At 40.3% G+C, this 17571-nt stretch overlaps 1 protein-coding gene across 3 annotated transcripts in view; it reads right to left on the bottom strand.

The window, feature by feature from the left end:
- The window catches only part of KLHL29 (kelch like family member 29), a 496878-nt gene that overhangs the window by 34917 nt on the left and 444390 nt on the right, over positions 1 to 17571 (bottom strand). For all 3 annotated transcript variants that reach the window (XM_073002224.2, XM_073002233.2, XM_073002241.2), the window contains 4 exons: positions 14717 to 14915; positions 9923 to 10105; positions 7969 to 8149; positions 2125 to 2318 (listed from right to left, as the gene is read on the bottom strand). In XM_073002224.2, the coding sequence (XP_072858325.2) occupies positions 2125 to 2318; positions 7969 to 8149; positions 9923 to 10105; positions 14717 to 14915 (757 nt within the window). The remainder of the gene's footprint in view (positions 1 to 2124; positions 2319 to 7968; positions 8150 to 9922; positions 10106 to 14716; positions 14916 to 17571) is intronic.

Genomic DNA, 17571 nt, shown 5'->3' with positions numbered 1-17571 from the left:
TTTTGTTAGAGCATAAAGCTATTTACTTGACAACCTGCAATGTACTCTGGGATATTTGAGGATGATTTTTTTCCAGGCCTTTATGGGTCTGACAACTGTTAGACACTGTAACGAGTCTAGTGAATGAACTGCTTGCTTCTGCAACTCTTTTATTATTTTGGGAAGAGGAACTTTGTTTTGCATAATGCATTCAGCTTCGCAGTCTTTTCAGAGTACTGGAAAACCTTATAATGTCACTCAGTGGATTATATGAACAGTGGCACAGTATGCATGTGACAGGAACCGCTAGGAAATGGGTTTGTTTGCACTGCTGTAATACATAAACATGATTGCCAGTGGTTAACGTTGTCCTGCTGGGTGTTTCATGGTACATTGTATGCATGTCATGTCACGTTAGGCTGAACAAGAGCAGCCAAGGAACAGGAAAGGGCAATGTTACACCCACAAATCGATGCTATGAACAAGTACGGAATTGCTTCTTCCACAATACCCACAGAAAGAGCAATAATAATTAAAATTAAAATGCTGCTTATTGTTGTCCATGGCTTATAGGGCTGAAAGATTTTCACTCAAGAGAGTTTCATTCCCTTTCCTAAAGAGAGATTCATACAAGCAGGGGCAGTGGTAGAAATTCACCACAAGGTAATGTTGCCCTCAACTTTTATGTGATGTCCCACCTGTATGGAAAAACTACAGGTTACAAACTTTCTAAGAAGCAAGAATCCTCTGTATGACAGAGGATGGGTGCTCCTCAGGTCAGATATGTTGTAACGGGAGAACCAAGTTCCTGGGCTCATATTAATATTATGCCCAAGAGAGTAATGGCAGAAAAATAAACAGGCCAGAAGTAATGATTTCGGATCATGTAATTATCAACTATTTGACTAGATAGCTCAGTGAGTTAGGCCAGTGGTTCTTAACCTTTGTTACTCGGATGTTTTTGAACTGCAACTCCCAGAAACCCCAGCCAGCACAATTGGTGGTGAAGGCTTCTGGGAGTTGCAGTCCAAAACTCCTGAGTAACCCAGGGTTAAGAACCAGTGGGTTAGGCACCTGACTGTGGAGGGAGAGGTAAGGAGTTTGATTTCCTACTGTATCTCCATGTAGCCTTGGACAAGCTACACAGTTCCAGAAATGCCCCGGAAGAAGGGAATGGTAAACCACATCTGAGTACAGTGGTGCCTCGCTTAACAATGTTAATTGGTTCCAAAAAAACATTGCTAAGGGAAAACATCGTTAAGCGAAACACCATTTCCCATAGGAATGCATTGAAAACCGGTTAATCCATTCCAATTGGAACAGATTGCCGTCCTTAAGCGAAAATCCCCATAGGAAACATCGCTAAGTGAAACAATTTTTCCCCAAGGGAAAGCCATTCAAAAGCACTGGAGCCGGCTTCAGTGCTTTTGAATTGCTTTCCGATGTCTGTTTTCGCTAATTTTTAAGTGTCTTAAAATGTCTGAAACCTGTTTTAAATACTTGGATTCGGTAGTGCACCTTGTGAAACATGTGCAAACTTAATTTGGTTTTGTTCTGAGTCTTCGTTAATTTTTGGTGATTTATTGTTTTCCCCATTTAAATCCATTGGACGGACACAGAAATCCCTGGAAAGAGTTGTTGTAAGTCAGATTTGACTTGACAGTATTTAATTATTATCTATAATCTTCGGCTATAAGTACTTGTGTTGCCTCCCACCCACCCACTCCTATCCACTTATGTAAGGAAATACCAGAAGCTACAGTTCCTCAGTGTCAGGTAACACATGCTACCTTTGGAAGAGGTAGCCAGTCATGTTAGTCTCTGCTGGCAGATCAGACGGTCTGAGGGAGTCGACCTGTCCATGAACGCTCACAGCAAAATTTAACAGTTAGCTTTAAAGGTGACACAACATTTTGTCTTCTTTATTTTTTTTATTTTGTGACGCATATATTTTGAAATTAATTGCCATCATACACATCTCTATTTTAGCCTGACTAATCATCTAAACTGATAATCTTTATTATATTTTCACCCTTGTTTTCAGTAATTGTATTAATGCTTTAATACATTCTTTGTCAGCAGTACAAGGGCATGATACACACTACTTCCCCACCACCACCACCTCATTCATTGTGGCTTGCTTACCTATCATGGGTGACTCTATAAAGCTCCATGCATTTGTCTGAGGGACATAGGACTGCAGCACTCCAGCGGCACGGCCAGCCTCATTTACGCCACCAAACACATAGATCTTTCCACCACAAACAGTAGCAGCTGCAGAATGCACTGCCTTTGGCAATGGAGCCACTGTCTCCCACTGATTGGTGATTGTGTCGTACCTGAAAGACAAAGATGTACGAATAAGTCTAGACGTACTGGTAACTGTTAGTCAGGGAAACGTCTTTGCAAATACAGTATATCTTCCAAATCCACTACAATGTGGCCAGTAGATAGATAACACCATGACCTTCTTTTATACATGTAATGCAAATGATTATGGGATGGGGGTGTGTGAAAAAAAAGTAATTTGTTGACATTTTTAAATTGTAAGCTTGCATTTGCAGGCAAGGTGATCTTGGCTTTTTTAAAAAAAATTGTACATAAGCTGTTCTGGGATCATCCTGAGTAGAGAAGCATGTTTTTAAAAACGCTTTAAATTCTATCCATCCATCTCTCAAGCTCAATTATAGCTCAAACTAAAAAAATCAAAAAAACCTTTTTCAATATGACCCCCAGTAATGAATTTCTATTATTTAGAACAGAGTGGGATTATTCCTCGGTGCAGGGGTATCCAACAGCAACTGTACACTGGCAACCGTTAATGCACTTTAAACTGTTTTCCTTGAACATCAGCTGATCTTCAGACATAATGCAACACGATAACCCTCTTGCTCCAGTTAACTATCCATTAAATGTGCACGTTTTGGGGATGTGCAATTGGCCTTTCTTTAATTTTCACAGCATGGACCAAGCTACTACACTTTGTTACAGGACGCTGGAAAAGCTAATGGAAAATGTGCTGTAGGAATAAGATTTCCAACCATTGCATCCATTTCTCCATGTACCAAAGCAGATAAGAATAGGCATTAGAGTGCTAAATTAGTTCTAAGGTCACTGGTATTAGATTTAATCAAGCCATTGACCATAAAGATGTACAGTTAATAAAGCACAGACGAAGATTCATTTTAGACAATGTCACTGGTTCAGACGCCTATTTTTTAAGCTAACATGGCAGCAGTCCAAATAACTGCTGCAAAATGAGCCTGGGAGACAATAAAAAGTGATATGGTTGTTAACGCTTTGATATCTTTATGGAATGGCAGCAGATCCAGTTAAAAAGCAGATTCATGAAGCTTAGGACGAGAATGACAGATCGCAAGAACAAATTATGACACACACACTCATGCCCACAGGAACTTCCCTAGTGACATCAGGACACTGCAGTCAAATAACATGTAAATTGTTTTAATTCATCTTTCTTTTTAATGAACTTTTAAAATTGTTAATATTCTAGATTTACATATTTTAATAACAGTTTAGGTTATGCCCAAAATTGGCAGAGGCAAATCAGAGGAATGAACTGAGGAAAGATGAAAGCAGTGGAGCATTTATTAATATTAAAAGCTGTGGAAAATATATTTGCATATTTTCAAAAGTATGTGAGAACAGAATGAACATCCACAACAGAAATACATGTATAATTAATAGGGGATGTAATAAACAAGAAAGAACACGTGAAACAAACATTTTTTTCACTAACACAATGGCTTTGCAGAAGAAGGAAAAAATCAGACCAAAAGGGTAAATGTAAATTAGCCACCTAACAAACTCTTGGGGTAAGTTACAAACTTACAGCTTACTGATCTGAATTTGGACTGTTCAATTTTACACGAATCGCTTATTGCCTAAACCTATACCACTAATGTGTTCAAATGGTTTTTCAGAGCCAGCATGATGTAGTGGATAGGCCCTATCCACTACATCACTCAGAAGACCCAAATTCACATCCTATGAAAACTCACTAGGGAGCGGCACTGGTAAAACCACTTCTAAAATATCTTCAATTTAGAACATGTCTGTAAGGATAAAGGGAAACTGTTATAAGGTACAGTGGTGCCTCGCTAGACGATTACCTCACAAAACGGTTAATTTGCAAGACGATGGGTTTTTGCGATTGCTATAGCACTTCGCATAACGGTTTTCCCTATGAGCGATTTTCGCTAGACAGTGTTTCGGTCCGTGCTTCGCAATACTTTTTTTTTCAGGACCCGTTTTTCACAAGACGATTTTGACAGCTGAGTCCCCGCTTTGCAAAATGTTTTTTTTAGGGATGGTTTTTCACAAGACAGCGATTTTGACAGCTGGGTCCATGCTTCGCGAAATAGTTTCTCTATGGGCGATTTTCACAAGACAATGATTTTCCTCCCATTGGAACGCATCAAATGGATTTCAGTGCATTCCAACGGAGAACCGCATTTCGCAAGACGATGTTTTCACAAGACAGCGATTTTCGCGGACCGAATTAACATCGTCTTGCGAGGCACCATTGTTATATGGAGGTGATATTTGACGCCGATAAAACTGAATATAATAAATAAATATTTCTCATCACTATGCTGAAGGTGTAAAAAAGAGAAGGGGACATATTTACGCATGTGGTGGTTATGTGAAGTAAGTAAGAAAGAATGGAAGCAATTTTTTAAAGAAATAAGGGAAATAACTGGATTAGATATTCAAATGTCCCCATCAATGGCTTTATTGAACACGGTTAAGAAAGATCAATTGTTGAAAGAAAATAAGGATTTAATTGTAATAATGGTTACGGCAGCAAGGTTTATGTTTGCAAGAAATTGGAAAAATGATAACCAAATTAATTTAGAGGAATAGTATAGAGAACTATGGGATATGGCAATTAGTGATAAATTGATAAAAATGATAAATTGACATTTGATTTGTGTGCCTGCTGGGCAACAAGCCCAACGCTAAATGTGGCTCTCAGTGGTAGGGATGAGGCCTAGTTCAATATGGAAGATAACCACTCTGGCCAAATACTAGGCATCTTCTGGATATGTTTCCATGGATCACCTCCCCAGGTGATGGTGTCACTAAAGGTAAGACCATTTCGCCCCAACCTCTAAAACAGGGATGGGTGTGACCCAGCCTTTAGTGCTCATGGATTCAAATGTATCCCCCAGCACCCCCTTCCCCCTAAAATCTATATCCTCTAGGCACCCCCCCCCATATTTTTTAAATGAGCCATTAAAGAACAAAAGCTTCCCCCTCAGTTAAAACATATTTTGTGAGAGCTATTTATTGGCTGGGCATTGTGATCATGTGCATGGCACTCCTTTTGTACAGACTTTGGTCAAGGACTGAGAAACCATGTGTAGCAGATGTGTGGAAAGTTCAGCCAGCAACATACTTCAGAACTGGCAGAACAACCAGAGTGAATACACATCGGTCAGTCACAACAAACATGAAATGAAAAACAGTTCAGGCACCACCTCAGCTACAAACGCACCAGATGGCTTTGGGCAAGCTGGTTTTACTTCTCTCAGTCTGAACCTCTTCTCTGTATTTGGAGATAATGCCCACCTATCCTACAGGGCTGCATCAAGCATTTTGGTGTGAGCAGTATTTAGGATATTTGATATAAGATGAGCAAATGTTAAGTAATAACAAGTGGGATCTGCAACAAACTGTTGTAACATGGACTGTTCCTATTCAGTGCTTTCTTCAGGATGTTCTGTAATATTTCTATCTTCCATTTAGTCTCCTATACCCTGACTCCTCCAAATTTCAATGAGCATTTTGTATCCACAGAGCATGCCAAGTCCTTTCTAGGTTATATATATCTATCACATTTCTCCTGATGTCTACACACACGCAAATGCATGTGTGGGGCTCTGTTTTCCTATACTGTATAAGCATGAGCACTCAAAACAATCTAGATAGCTCTTGGCATAGATGATGACACTGGCATCAGGTTATAATGAAACAATTTTTATTAGTACTGAACTGTGACACATAACTTTTACAAATAAGTAAAAATAAAACAGATAAACCAATGTTACAACAGGGTAAACCTTTTCCCCTTCATTCTATTCATTTGAGCTTCTTTCTTTCCATAATCTCATCATCATTGTTACAGTCTTTATTTTATTTTATCTCTGCAGATTCCGCAGAGTGGAAAAAGCTCTTTGCACTAACAATCTCTCTCTCCAAATTATATCTGAATACGCATCAATTTTTCCTAGCTCTGTCTTCTTAATTTCTCTCTGTCTAGGTTAGCAGTTTTATGAGTGAATGGTTTAATTTATTTCTGTTATAAAGGCTCTGCACCACCATTATCTGGAGTTTATATACCATACCTTCACTATCTTATACATTATTCAGAGGGCAGTTTGCAGAAAAGCAGTCATGGAAAAATAAAGCTGTATTTGTATCTGGGCCATCTTTCCTTTGGCTCCTCTGTATGAATAGTGACATTTTAAAAGTTTTCTCCTGGATTGCCCTTACTGTATATTTTCTCATCCATCTTCAAAGGGTCTTCTGGGTGGGATACTACTGGTCAATGCACAGTTCTTCTGAAGACATCAAGATACTATGATATTGCCAGGAAAATCTTGGAGACACACAAACATCATGGATTCTTTTGAAACATTTTGTCTAATTGTGCATAACAAACTAAAGCAAGCACAAATCCACAGGGAACGGATGTCCAGTCTAGTCCCCTGTGCTTTCCTATCCTTGCTCGCAGAGTGTTTGAGAAATTTCCACCGAAACAAGCTGACCTGTTCCTGTAAACAGGTGGGAAGATTTGTTTAAATTCCGTAAAAAGACTACTTTCCTGCTAGCCGCATAGCCCTATTTCTTAGGTTTCTGGCTATGAAATCCTGCGAGTAGAGCCAGCCTGTGTAGCCTTGGGCAAGTTGCACAGTCCCAGGGCGCCCCCAGAAGAAGGCAAGGGCAAACCATTTCTGAGTACTCTCTACCCAGAAAACCTTGGAAAGGTGAAGTCAGCATTAATTTGATAGCACACAATTATTAACCACTGGTTTTCACTGAACTAAAATAACTGAATTCCACTAAAGTAAAATGGCATACTAGAAGAAATAGAGATATACAACAATGCTGAAAGATTTGTAAACATATTCAGGAATGTGTGAACTTCTCATTACATTTTTTCCTATTTCTATTTATCATAGAACAATGTTGTTATTTCATATTGTATAATGATGCTATAATGAGGTTATGCGAAAGATGATGACTGGCCAAAGATCACTCAGAGGATGGATATGAACCTGGGATTCCTCCATCTAATTGCACCTAACAAACTGAATCAACCACAAGCTGACAAGGAATGTCTTGTTTAGTCCAGTCTTTCCTAACTCGATGTTTTCCGGTTGTTACAGACTGCAAACTTCCTTAACTCCAACTAATGTAGACTGTGGTGAGAGACCACAGTTACTGAAGTCCAAAATACTGGGAGGCTGGCGGGCTGGGGAGATGGGGCTGAGCATGGCATGCTAATCACAAAACTACACATTCCCAGTCTGAATCTGGCCTCTCATATGAATTCACTAGGTCATGGCCATGGGATTCTTCTCCAAACCAACCTCCCCATCCCCATCTGTAATACTGGGATGACAATACTGAATTAACTTACAGAGGAGACACAAGAGTTTCATAAAGGTAACACATGTGAAGTGTTATGGTCATTTTTTTAATGTCATCATCATCATATCAGTTTGATTTAACTACATCTTGTTCATGAAAAGTAGGTTTCGGTGCAATTACTGAAATTTATGTTTATATTATTTACTGTGACTCCTTTATTCTCAGGTGTTGTACCAAGGTATTGTTCAATATGCATCATAAAAATGAGTGATATTTTTAAAATGAAAAGCATCTGAAATTGTGCCATATTCCTAAACAACACATACAATTGGTCTCAGAACAACTTCCCATGAAAGGGAACAGCCTTACCTCTCCACGTGATCGACATTGCCTGCCACACCAAGGCCTCCAATGGTATAGATTTTCCCATCATACACCAGGCTGTTGTGTCGACATCTTGGGGCTGTCATTCGGGAAACAAGGTTCCAGTTATCAAGTAGTGACATGTAACACCAGACATCAGACAGTGCGACTCCGGACTCCATGCCACCTGTCCACGGAAGGAAAACAAAAACCTAAGTGACTTGGGAGGAAAAACAACTCTGGATACATCTTGCAGTGCAAGCCAGTTGCAACACAAGAACTTTCTCCAAATGACACTTGACTGATTAAAATAAATCACCCTCAACTGCAGGCATCTGCTCAGATGATGCAGAATGGTGTCGTTTATTCATGCATCCCAAAGGGTATTTTTTTTTAATGCTGTCATGATGTCAGACGAGGCAGTGCGTTTGCATATGGGAGCATGCCCAGACAGCATTCATAAATAACCTGCAGTCTATTCAATTACACATGGAACTGTTACGTTAGTCATGAAGCAACTGAACAGCTTGCTAGAAAATCTTGTGGCTGGTGCCATATTTCTCAGGCAATGAAATCGTGAAAGGAAGGAAGAAAGATGGCTGGAAAAAAAAATGCAGTACTGTACCTCCTGGACAGAAAATATAGTAACTAAGAACTTCCTGTAAGTCTGAAATCGGAGTTTTTAACTGTAGAAGTAAGATTATTTCAGAAGGGGTGCTCCTAAAATTCATACTGGCATTAACAAGAAATGGAAGCACCCTTGGAAGCAGCGGCTCAAATCCTGTTCCATAAGTTATTAAGTTACACTGCATGACATTGACTGTTGAGGTTGATGGTTTTGAAAACGAAACGATTTTTTTTTCTCTCTGAAGGTGCCAAAGGCTCCCGTGGAATCCATTTCCTTTTGGGGAAGCTGTTGATAATGTCATCCTGACAATGGCAGCTTTTGAAAAGTGGGAGACTTCAGCCCGTCCCATGGCCCCCAAATGACTGGACTGATGAAGGAGAATCCCTTGGGAGCTTCGGGATCTTCAGAGGGCAGGGATCCGACATTTGTTTTTATTTCTGAAAAACTGCCACGACTGATGACCTCATCTGCTTCAGGCGGCATAGCTGCACAAATAGTACCTCTAACTATCAAAAGCCAGGAACTGAGATCACTTCCCTATTGAATGTGTGCTCGAAAGCAAATCTAGACTTGTTGCTGTGGGATGTACGTATGAAACAGACAGTCCTGCATCTGAAACCACGGCCATTGTGGTGGTTTTCAGATCTTAAAGGCTCCCTTGCTCCCTACACTGAGGCTCCCAGAGGCTTCCCCAGTTGGAAAGGGATCCTTAACAAGCTGCTCCTGCGATGACTGAATATATGTTGCACAGTGTTGTTCAGTGTGTTGCATTCGCTACCAAAGTACCCAGATATCCACACCTAACAGGTTCTATTATAGAAGTAAATTTAAAAGAAGAAAGTCTAGCGTGACATTTCTGTATTCCTGTATTCCTCCAGTTAAAAGTCAGGAAGAAGAGTCTGCTCAGTTTCCCTAGAACTAACAAGAGGGTTATAGTTCATTTTCAACACGAGATTTCAAAAATGAACACGCCCGACCTTTCCTGTAAGCAAATATGGTAAGTGTAGGTCAGGTATGCAGCAGCTCAGTCAAACTGACTCAAGATGCAGAAACCCGTCATTTAGATCCCGTTCCAGCCAATGTTTTACAAAGTGTGGCAATTGCAAGGGGAAGCTCTTCACACGCTTGGCGGGGTGTCCAACCTATCTTTTGCATGTTACCAGGGCCGAATGCACTGGGGAGGAAATCTGAACTGATGTGAAATGGAAAAGCAATAAAAGGAATGGTCTCTTTCCCCAGCAAGCTGGCATACATTTATCTTGGCTTGGTTTGTCAAACCAAAGAGGTTTCAGACAGATAATGCTCTTCCTGTCCCGCATTCTTGCTGTTCACCTGAGAGGTAGACATTGTCTCCAGCGCTCACCACACTGAAAAATTCCCGGTCGTAGAAAGGCAGGCTGGCCAGTGGGTACCATTTATTGTTTTGAGGGTTGAAACAGGTTACTGCTGTTAAGGCTCGTTGATTCATCCCTATCATCTGGCGGCCTCCGACCAGGACGATGACTTCGGCCACACCTAGGAAGTAAACCAACAACAATGCTTGTTTCTTTTGAAAAGGTACTTTTTAAAAAATCCTGATTCTTCCTCTCTTTCTCTGACTCTCTTTCACACCTCCACTTTCATAATCCTAAAATATCTTCTGGACTGCTCCTTGCAAGCTTTCCTCTATATATGATTATAATTTATTTTACTTCTATAGTACATTTTGTTTCATTACATTTTGAACAAAATAGATATATGAACATGTGAAACTGCAGCCGGATATACTTCTCTGTTTCTGGCTTAAAATTTGACAATGCATGGATCTTTTTCTACTGAAAGTGGAATAGCCAACACTGTAGGAAAAAAAGGCACACATTTGGTAGGAGAAGATGGCTCTTTTAAAGCATTTTCATTTCTGTGAAAGTTATGGCCTTTACACTTTTCAAAAGTACAGTGGTGCCTCGCATAGCGAGGTTAATCCGTTCTGGATTAACCTTTGCTATAGCGAAACATCGCTAAACGGAAATAAAAAAGCCATAGAAACACATTGAACTTTGTTCAATGCGTTCCTATGGCTTTAAAACTCACCGTTAAGCGATCTTCCTCCATAGCGCCGCCATTTTCGCGCCCTCGGTAAGCGAGGGCAGGGCGCGAAAATGCGGCACGGACCTTCCGGCGGCCATTTTGGAACCGCCGATCAGCTGTTCTCCCCGGTTCGTTATGCGATATTCGCAAAGCGAATCGCTTAGCGAATATCGCAAAGCGAATCGCTTAGCGAATATCGCACAGCGAAAAAACACCATAGGGGCCATCGCTGAGCGAATGCTCCAGCGATGGCCCAGAGCCCCTCGTTAAGCGATTTAATCGCTCAACGGGGCACTCGTTAAGCGAGGCACCACTGTACAGTGGTGCCTCGCTTTACGATCGCTTCATTTAATGACAAAATTGCATTATGATGAACTTTTTGCGATTGCTTTTGCAATCGCAAAACGATGTTTCCTATGGGGGAATTTTGCTTTGCGATGATCGGTTCCCTGCTTCAGGAACCTATTCTTCGCAAAACGATGATTTTCGAACAGCTGATTGGTGGTTTCAAAATGGCCACCAGGTAAATACAATGGCTCCCCGCTGTGTTTAGGGACGGATTCCTCGCAAGACAGGCAGCGAAAATGGCCACCCTATGGAGGATCTTCGCTGGATGGTGAGTTTTAAGCCCATCGGAACGCATTAAACAGGTTTTAATGCATTTCTATGAGCTTTTTAATTTCGCTTTACGATGTTTTCATTCTACAGCGATTTCGCTGGAACGAATTGACATCGTAATGCGAGGCACCACTGTACCTAACAACTGACATTAAAAGAAAAAAATCAGTGATATTAAGTGAATGTTCAAAGGAACATGCACTTATATCTCAGGAAAATTATTCTAAAATTAATACCATGTACACATTCTGTTTCTTATTATTCCTTTGAACAATTTACCGAATACTTAAAAGAAACACCAGTGTTGGGACTTACGCATGAGTAACTCAAAGATACGTTTCACTGGATTCAATGGGGCTTATTCTATAGCAAGGCTGAGATTTTTGTTTTGTTTCTTTTTAAACTGCCCAAAGTGTTCCCATTTTAAAATATAAATAGTGTTGACAAGCAATACACTGTCAAATTGGGAGTTTAAAAAATGTTGGCAAGAGGATTATTGTTTTCAGAAAAATGGCAGGAAAAGCTCATCACTTGCATCAGATCTAATGGGATTATAATAAATGGCCTCAAGAGGGCATTACGCATCCTGTGTGTGATTCACACAGGATTTAAGGACCCTTGGTGAGTTCCACATAATTGGACATCGACCTACAAGAATAATCACTCCTTTCCCCTCATCCCTGGAAAATTACTTTCCCCTAATCAACAACTTTCGGAAAGTGGTTTGCATTGTGCTTACTATTTTATCTGCAAACATTAAATAGGAACTTTTCAGAAATACTTCTGCCCGACAAACCATTAGGCACTCCCAGGTAAAGAGTTAGAAAGAGGGTTGTTATTGAAAATCCTGTGTGCTTCATCTTTCTGATATGTTCCTTGATTAGACCCTGTCTCCACTAACTGAGAAGGCTGCAACTTGACATATAATTTTATACACTATGTGCCTCAGTATCAATTTCTTGGCATTCTGATTTTGCTGGCTAGGATGAAGCAACTTCAAAAGGCATTCTTTATTCTCTGCACATACAAATCTACGTAAATTTGTGACACCAATTTATACTACTTTCCAATATGAGAGGTGTATAAAAATGATCCAGCATTGCTATAGCAAAAACTGACTTGAATGTTTTCATATTTCTGAGAAAGAAAGCAAGGCATGATAATTGAAGCATTCATTCATTCATTCATTCATTCATTCATTCATTCATTCATTCATTCATTCATTCATTCATTCATTCATTCATTCAGCCTGTCTTTCAATAAAACATATAACTAAAAGTCTGCAAAGAGATAGTAGTAAAATTTAGATGATGTGTCAAAATTACAAAAATTCCAGTAACTATTAATTAGATTTTTAATATAAAAATATAAAAATATAAAAATATAAAAATATAAAAATATAAAAATATAAATCAATCAATCAATCAATCAATCAATCAATCTATCTATCTATCTATAAAAATCTGGATTTAAAAAAGCAGCATACAGAAATTTGCAAAATCTAAGAATGTTTGCTGAGAAATTTAAGTCTTAGTTGCTCACACACATACAGAAAAAGCATTCAGAACATAACATTTTGGAGCCCGAGGGGGGCAAATAACAACATGCTGCCCCCCCTTCATAAGACAGATGAAAAGGGCAGCCACAGTTGAATCTTATTTCAGTACAAGTGAAACAACAGGATTCTCCATCACACGTCCAGGCATCAGTCTAGCCTCAGGGGACACGGAGCAGGGCAGGCTGTGCTCACAGGCTCCGTGTTCCACCTGAATGCTGCTCATTCAACCAATGCTGTCGTGCAGTCATTTAAGTAGAGGAGCACATGTGTAGCTCGCTCACAAGGAAAGAGTATTTTCCAGCAGTGTTCCCTGTGATACAGGTAGCAGAAGTCAAGAAGAAGTGCCCTGCTGGCTCAGGAGGATGGGAAAAGCTTGAGAAGATGGGAAAACTCATCTCCTGCCTGAATCAACAACCCCACTCTGCCTTAAAGGTAGGGTTGGTCCTATGGTAACTTTGGAGTCATAATCTTATGTAGAGTAGAACCCCCTCATTCACTTATCTGATGGCTGAAAATATGTGACAACCCCCACCAATGATTCACTTATCTGATGGCCGAAAATATGTACTAAAATGAAATTACTGTACTGTACTTACAAATATGGGACAGAAAATGTCATTATCAGATTGGCCACGAGAGGGAGCGACCACCATTTTGCCTTGGTCTTGAAGCAGCTTCTGTCTAGAGCAGCTTCCCTCAGCAGCTTTTAAAACTCAGAGCTGAATCAGCCAGTGAGACAGGAGGAGTGGCAAGCCTTGAGCCAAGGTGCCTCCTGGGGAGATTTTCTATTTCCCCTGCTTCCTGCCTTCCAGCCAGCCCTTTCCTCAAGACTCCCAGGCAAACAAGAAAATGGATCACTTATTTCTTCAAAGAAAAAATGCTGTAGAGCCATGGAGATATTCTCTCTCTCTCTCTCTCTCTCTCTCTCTCTCTCTGTGTGTGTGTGTGTGTGTGAGAGAGAGAGAGAGAGAGAGTGAAGGAGAGAAGGCTTCAGCTCGGCTCTTACAGAGACCCCATCGAGATACGAATTAAAGGTTCAGGGGTCATGGGTCTAACAGACTATGTTATAGAGTTTGCTTTAAACCACATTTTTCACCATCCGCAGGGGGATTTGGATTCTGTGGATACGGGGATCCTACTGTACACTAATTTAGAAGTACCATTAAATTGAATGAGTAAACATGCATGGGGTCAGTCTATATATAAGATGTGCATATTCAGGCATCAAATCAAGCACCACACAGATTGATCAGTCCTCTCTGAAGTGTCTTAATGTACTGTATTCTATTAACTGCTCTATTGCTCAGTGGCTGAGGCATCTGGCTGCAGAGCCAGAGGTTGGGAGTTCAGTTCCCTGCTGGCCCTTCTTGACAGGGGACTGGACTTAATGATCCAGAGGGGTCCATTTCCAGCTCTGCAGTTCTAAGATGACAGGACACAGGAATGTCAAAAGGGCAGAATGTCAACAATTTGCGTCCAATTAAAACAAATGCCTATGCAGAGCTATCACCCCTTGACTGTGCTAAGCTGCTTCCAGAATGTGGCAAAACTGTGACAGAAAACCAGCTGTTGGATCTTAGCACTTGATTTGTGTTGAGGAATGTGCTCTTTGCCTTAATACTCTGGTCACAGGAGGGAATCGGTATCAGAAGATGTAGGAAAACCGAGGGTCGAATCTGCTTCTTTATCTTGGAACTGGCACAGAGAGAGCAGAAGGAGGAAGGGATTTCATCTTGCCTCCCCATGCAGAGGGTAAACAGCCTGAACCCATCCCATGAAGAATTGCTAAAAAAGGGAAAGTGTGTGTTTGTGTGTGTGTGCGTGTGTGTGTGAGAGAGACAGACTTTGCAGAGTTTCAGCATTAAAAAAGAGCCGTGGTTTACCTGCTGATAGCCTGGGACGGGTTCGTGGAGTCTGCATCTCTTGTCGGGCATGTGGCAACATGTGATAACGCTTCGCTTCATTCACCAGATCCCGGCAGGCCTCTGAAGACTTTATCAACTCCTCATTGTCAACAACATTTAGCAGATAACTGGGATGGATGAAGGGTAGGCGGACCACTGCCAGCAACTCAGCAGCATACTGCAAAAGAACATATGACAAGTATTTTACTTGTTCAGAGCTGGGTTTTCATGGACTCCAGACAATTGTCTTTTTTTCTCTCCCACTACTTGAGAGGATACGGCATTTAAATGGACGCACCATTCAACTTTTTGTTAGCAACATCTGAATGCTTCTGCCGTTAAACTCTTCCCTTCTCAAAAAACAGTTTCTACTACTGTAGAAAGAAACACACTCTTCACATATCTACCCGTCCATCAATCCTTTTTTTAGGTCTCAAGCAGTGAAAAATATAATACATTTCTGTTATACAGAAATTTGTGTTATACATTTCTATATACATATTTCAAACTAAAAATGAATGCCAAATTTATGCTGAATTTACACGCACCATGCACATAGGAGACCTAATGTAATATCTCCAGTTTCTTCAGTGAACGTGCTGAAATTTAAGACTGACTGTTTGACTGCAAACAAATAGCTATTCTGGTAGAATTCCAAACATCAAAAAAGTTTATCTTTATGTAACATCAAAATGGCTGAATAATGGCACTGGTGTTGATAAAGCCATGAGGGATTTGTTCGCTTTTAGATTTTGTAGGAAGTCAAACTCCAGGAGCAAATGCTCAGATGCAGATGGCCTATCTCCATCTCTCTGCATAAATGAAATAAACTTTATAGTGTAAAGGACATAGAGATAGCTGAAAACATCCATCATCTGTCAAGGCACAACAGAAAGCGAAAGTACAACAGATAGAAAATTGCATGTTATAAAATGAAGAATTCATGCAATGATTTATTTTGGTAACTGTTCATTCCCTGAAACGTCCCAGACTGCCTCGAAGCAAAAAAAAAGGCAGAACATTTGGCGAATGTGCCGGCAGATGGAAGCGAGGCAGAGAAAACGGATCTGTACAACTGAGGAAAAGTGATTAAGAACAGTTCAATTTTTTGCTAGGACAATGGATTGATACACTGGAAGCAGCTATGTTCTTTAAGGACTTCAAAGCTGTCTACCAAGCACTTGTAACCTTTAGGCAATTGTGAGCACAATTCCTGCCCTGCTGTTTTACCCTTGGGGAGATGATGGCTTCAACGAGGAAATAATGAAAATGACGAAGTGTAGAAGAAGAGGAAAGACCTGCCAGGACTGCAAGTTAGGATCACGTCTAATGTTCCAAAGAAGCAAAACTTGGGTTTTTTTTTTTTTTTAGACAGAGACAAAAAGTTTGGCCCTACTTATTTCAAGTATTCCACAACCATCATCCTCATCCATCACATATTATTTTTTTAAAAAAATTGTAATTCTTCTTTTGCAGGATATTAACCTCTCCGCCTCAAACAACCTGATTAAAATGAAAGGGGGGGGTGTGGATTACTAGGGTTCAGAAGACTGATGGATATCTTTTTGAAAAGCTCTCCATTAAAAATAAACAAACCCCAGAACAAAACTAGGAGAGATGGAAACACCAAGGGGGTTTCAAAGACTACTCCTCAATCTTTGGAGCAGGATCTATTGATGTGAAACTTTGTGAAGCTTATATTTAATTATGCTGTTATTCCCCCCTCCCAACCAATAACAAAGAAACTAACCAGTAGACGAAAGGAGACAAGAGGAGAACTATATGAATAATCTTGCCATTTTCCCACAATGGCTGAAGCATGCAACTACACTGAGATTAAAAAGTTGCCCTGCATTTTTTATTTTATTTGTTTTTTTTAAAAAAGTATATACTGTACTGCCCAAACAACTTATAATTAATAGGTGGTATATAAATGCTGTTACAGCAGGAGTAACAACAACAATGTCATGATAATACTGTAAAAGGAGAGAGATCACCTAAGCCACCCAACAGTGTTTCTAAAGGCTGTATTTTCCCTAGAAAAGGTTGAGAGTGTTTAATCTTCTAGTACTCTCAACCAAGCTGAGGTAACAAAGAAACAGCACAATAGTAGATTAGAAAGTGGTGGTTGGGTGGAATAGGTTGGAACACACCTTGGCTAACAATTTCTCCTGGACAAAAGAAGGTTACTCACTTAGGAATAGTGTACAAGGAACATAAACGCTAGAGCATTTGAATCCTATTGTATGAGAAAACACGTACCTATTTACCAAATTCTGAAGCCTACAAGAGACAGAGATGGAAAATGTTCCTATTTTTAAATTATGGTTCCCCGAATCCCACATCCAGCATAGCCACCAAGGTTATAGTTATAGAGACAACTTTCATAATAGTCCCCTGGATTGATTAGCTTCACTTTCTAACAGACTTCTGCTTGAGCAAGAATTTGTTTTGCCACCCAAGATACGGAGTGGAGAGTTGACTTTAGCTTCCTCAAATCTTGTTACACGGGAAGAGGAACTGGGAAACAAGCCAGTCGGGTTGATCCCATCCAGAGCAGACAATCCCAACATTCCTGCCGTTCTGGTATCACACACTATAAGCAATTTTGTCCTGTCCAAAATCCTACCCCAGTTCAATTTGGCTTCGTCCAGCCCATTGATGACTTCAGGCAATAATTACAGGACAGTAATGCCACATCTCTTTCAAAGAGAAAAAAGAAACAGAGCCGGAATTCCTCAGCACATTGTTGGTCCCGCCAACAATCACCCCAGGAAAGTGATCCCAAATGATACCATGCCCAGTGATATGTGTAGATGCGGACTGTTTTAAGA

This window comes from Pogona vitticeps, chromosome 1, assembly GCF_051106095.1.
Source record: "Pogona vitticeps strain Pit_001003342236 chromosome 1, PviZW2.1, whole genome shotgun sequence".
Lineage (NCBI taxonomy): Eukaryota > Metazoa > Chordata > Lepidosauria > Squamata > Agamidae > Pogona > Pogona vitticeps.
Note: the sequence above shows the minus strand (reverse complement) of the source record. Positions and strands in the feature narration are given on the sequence as shown.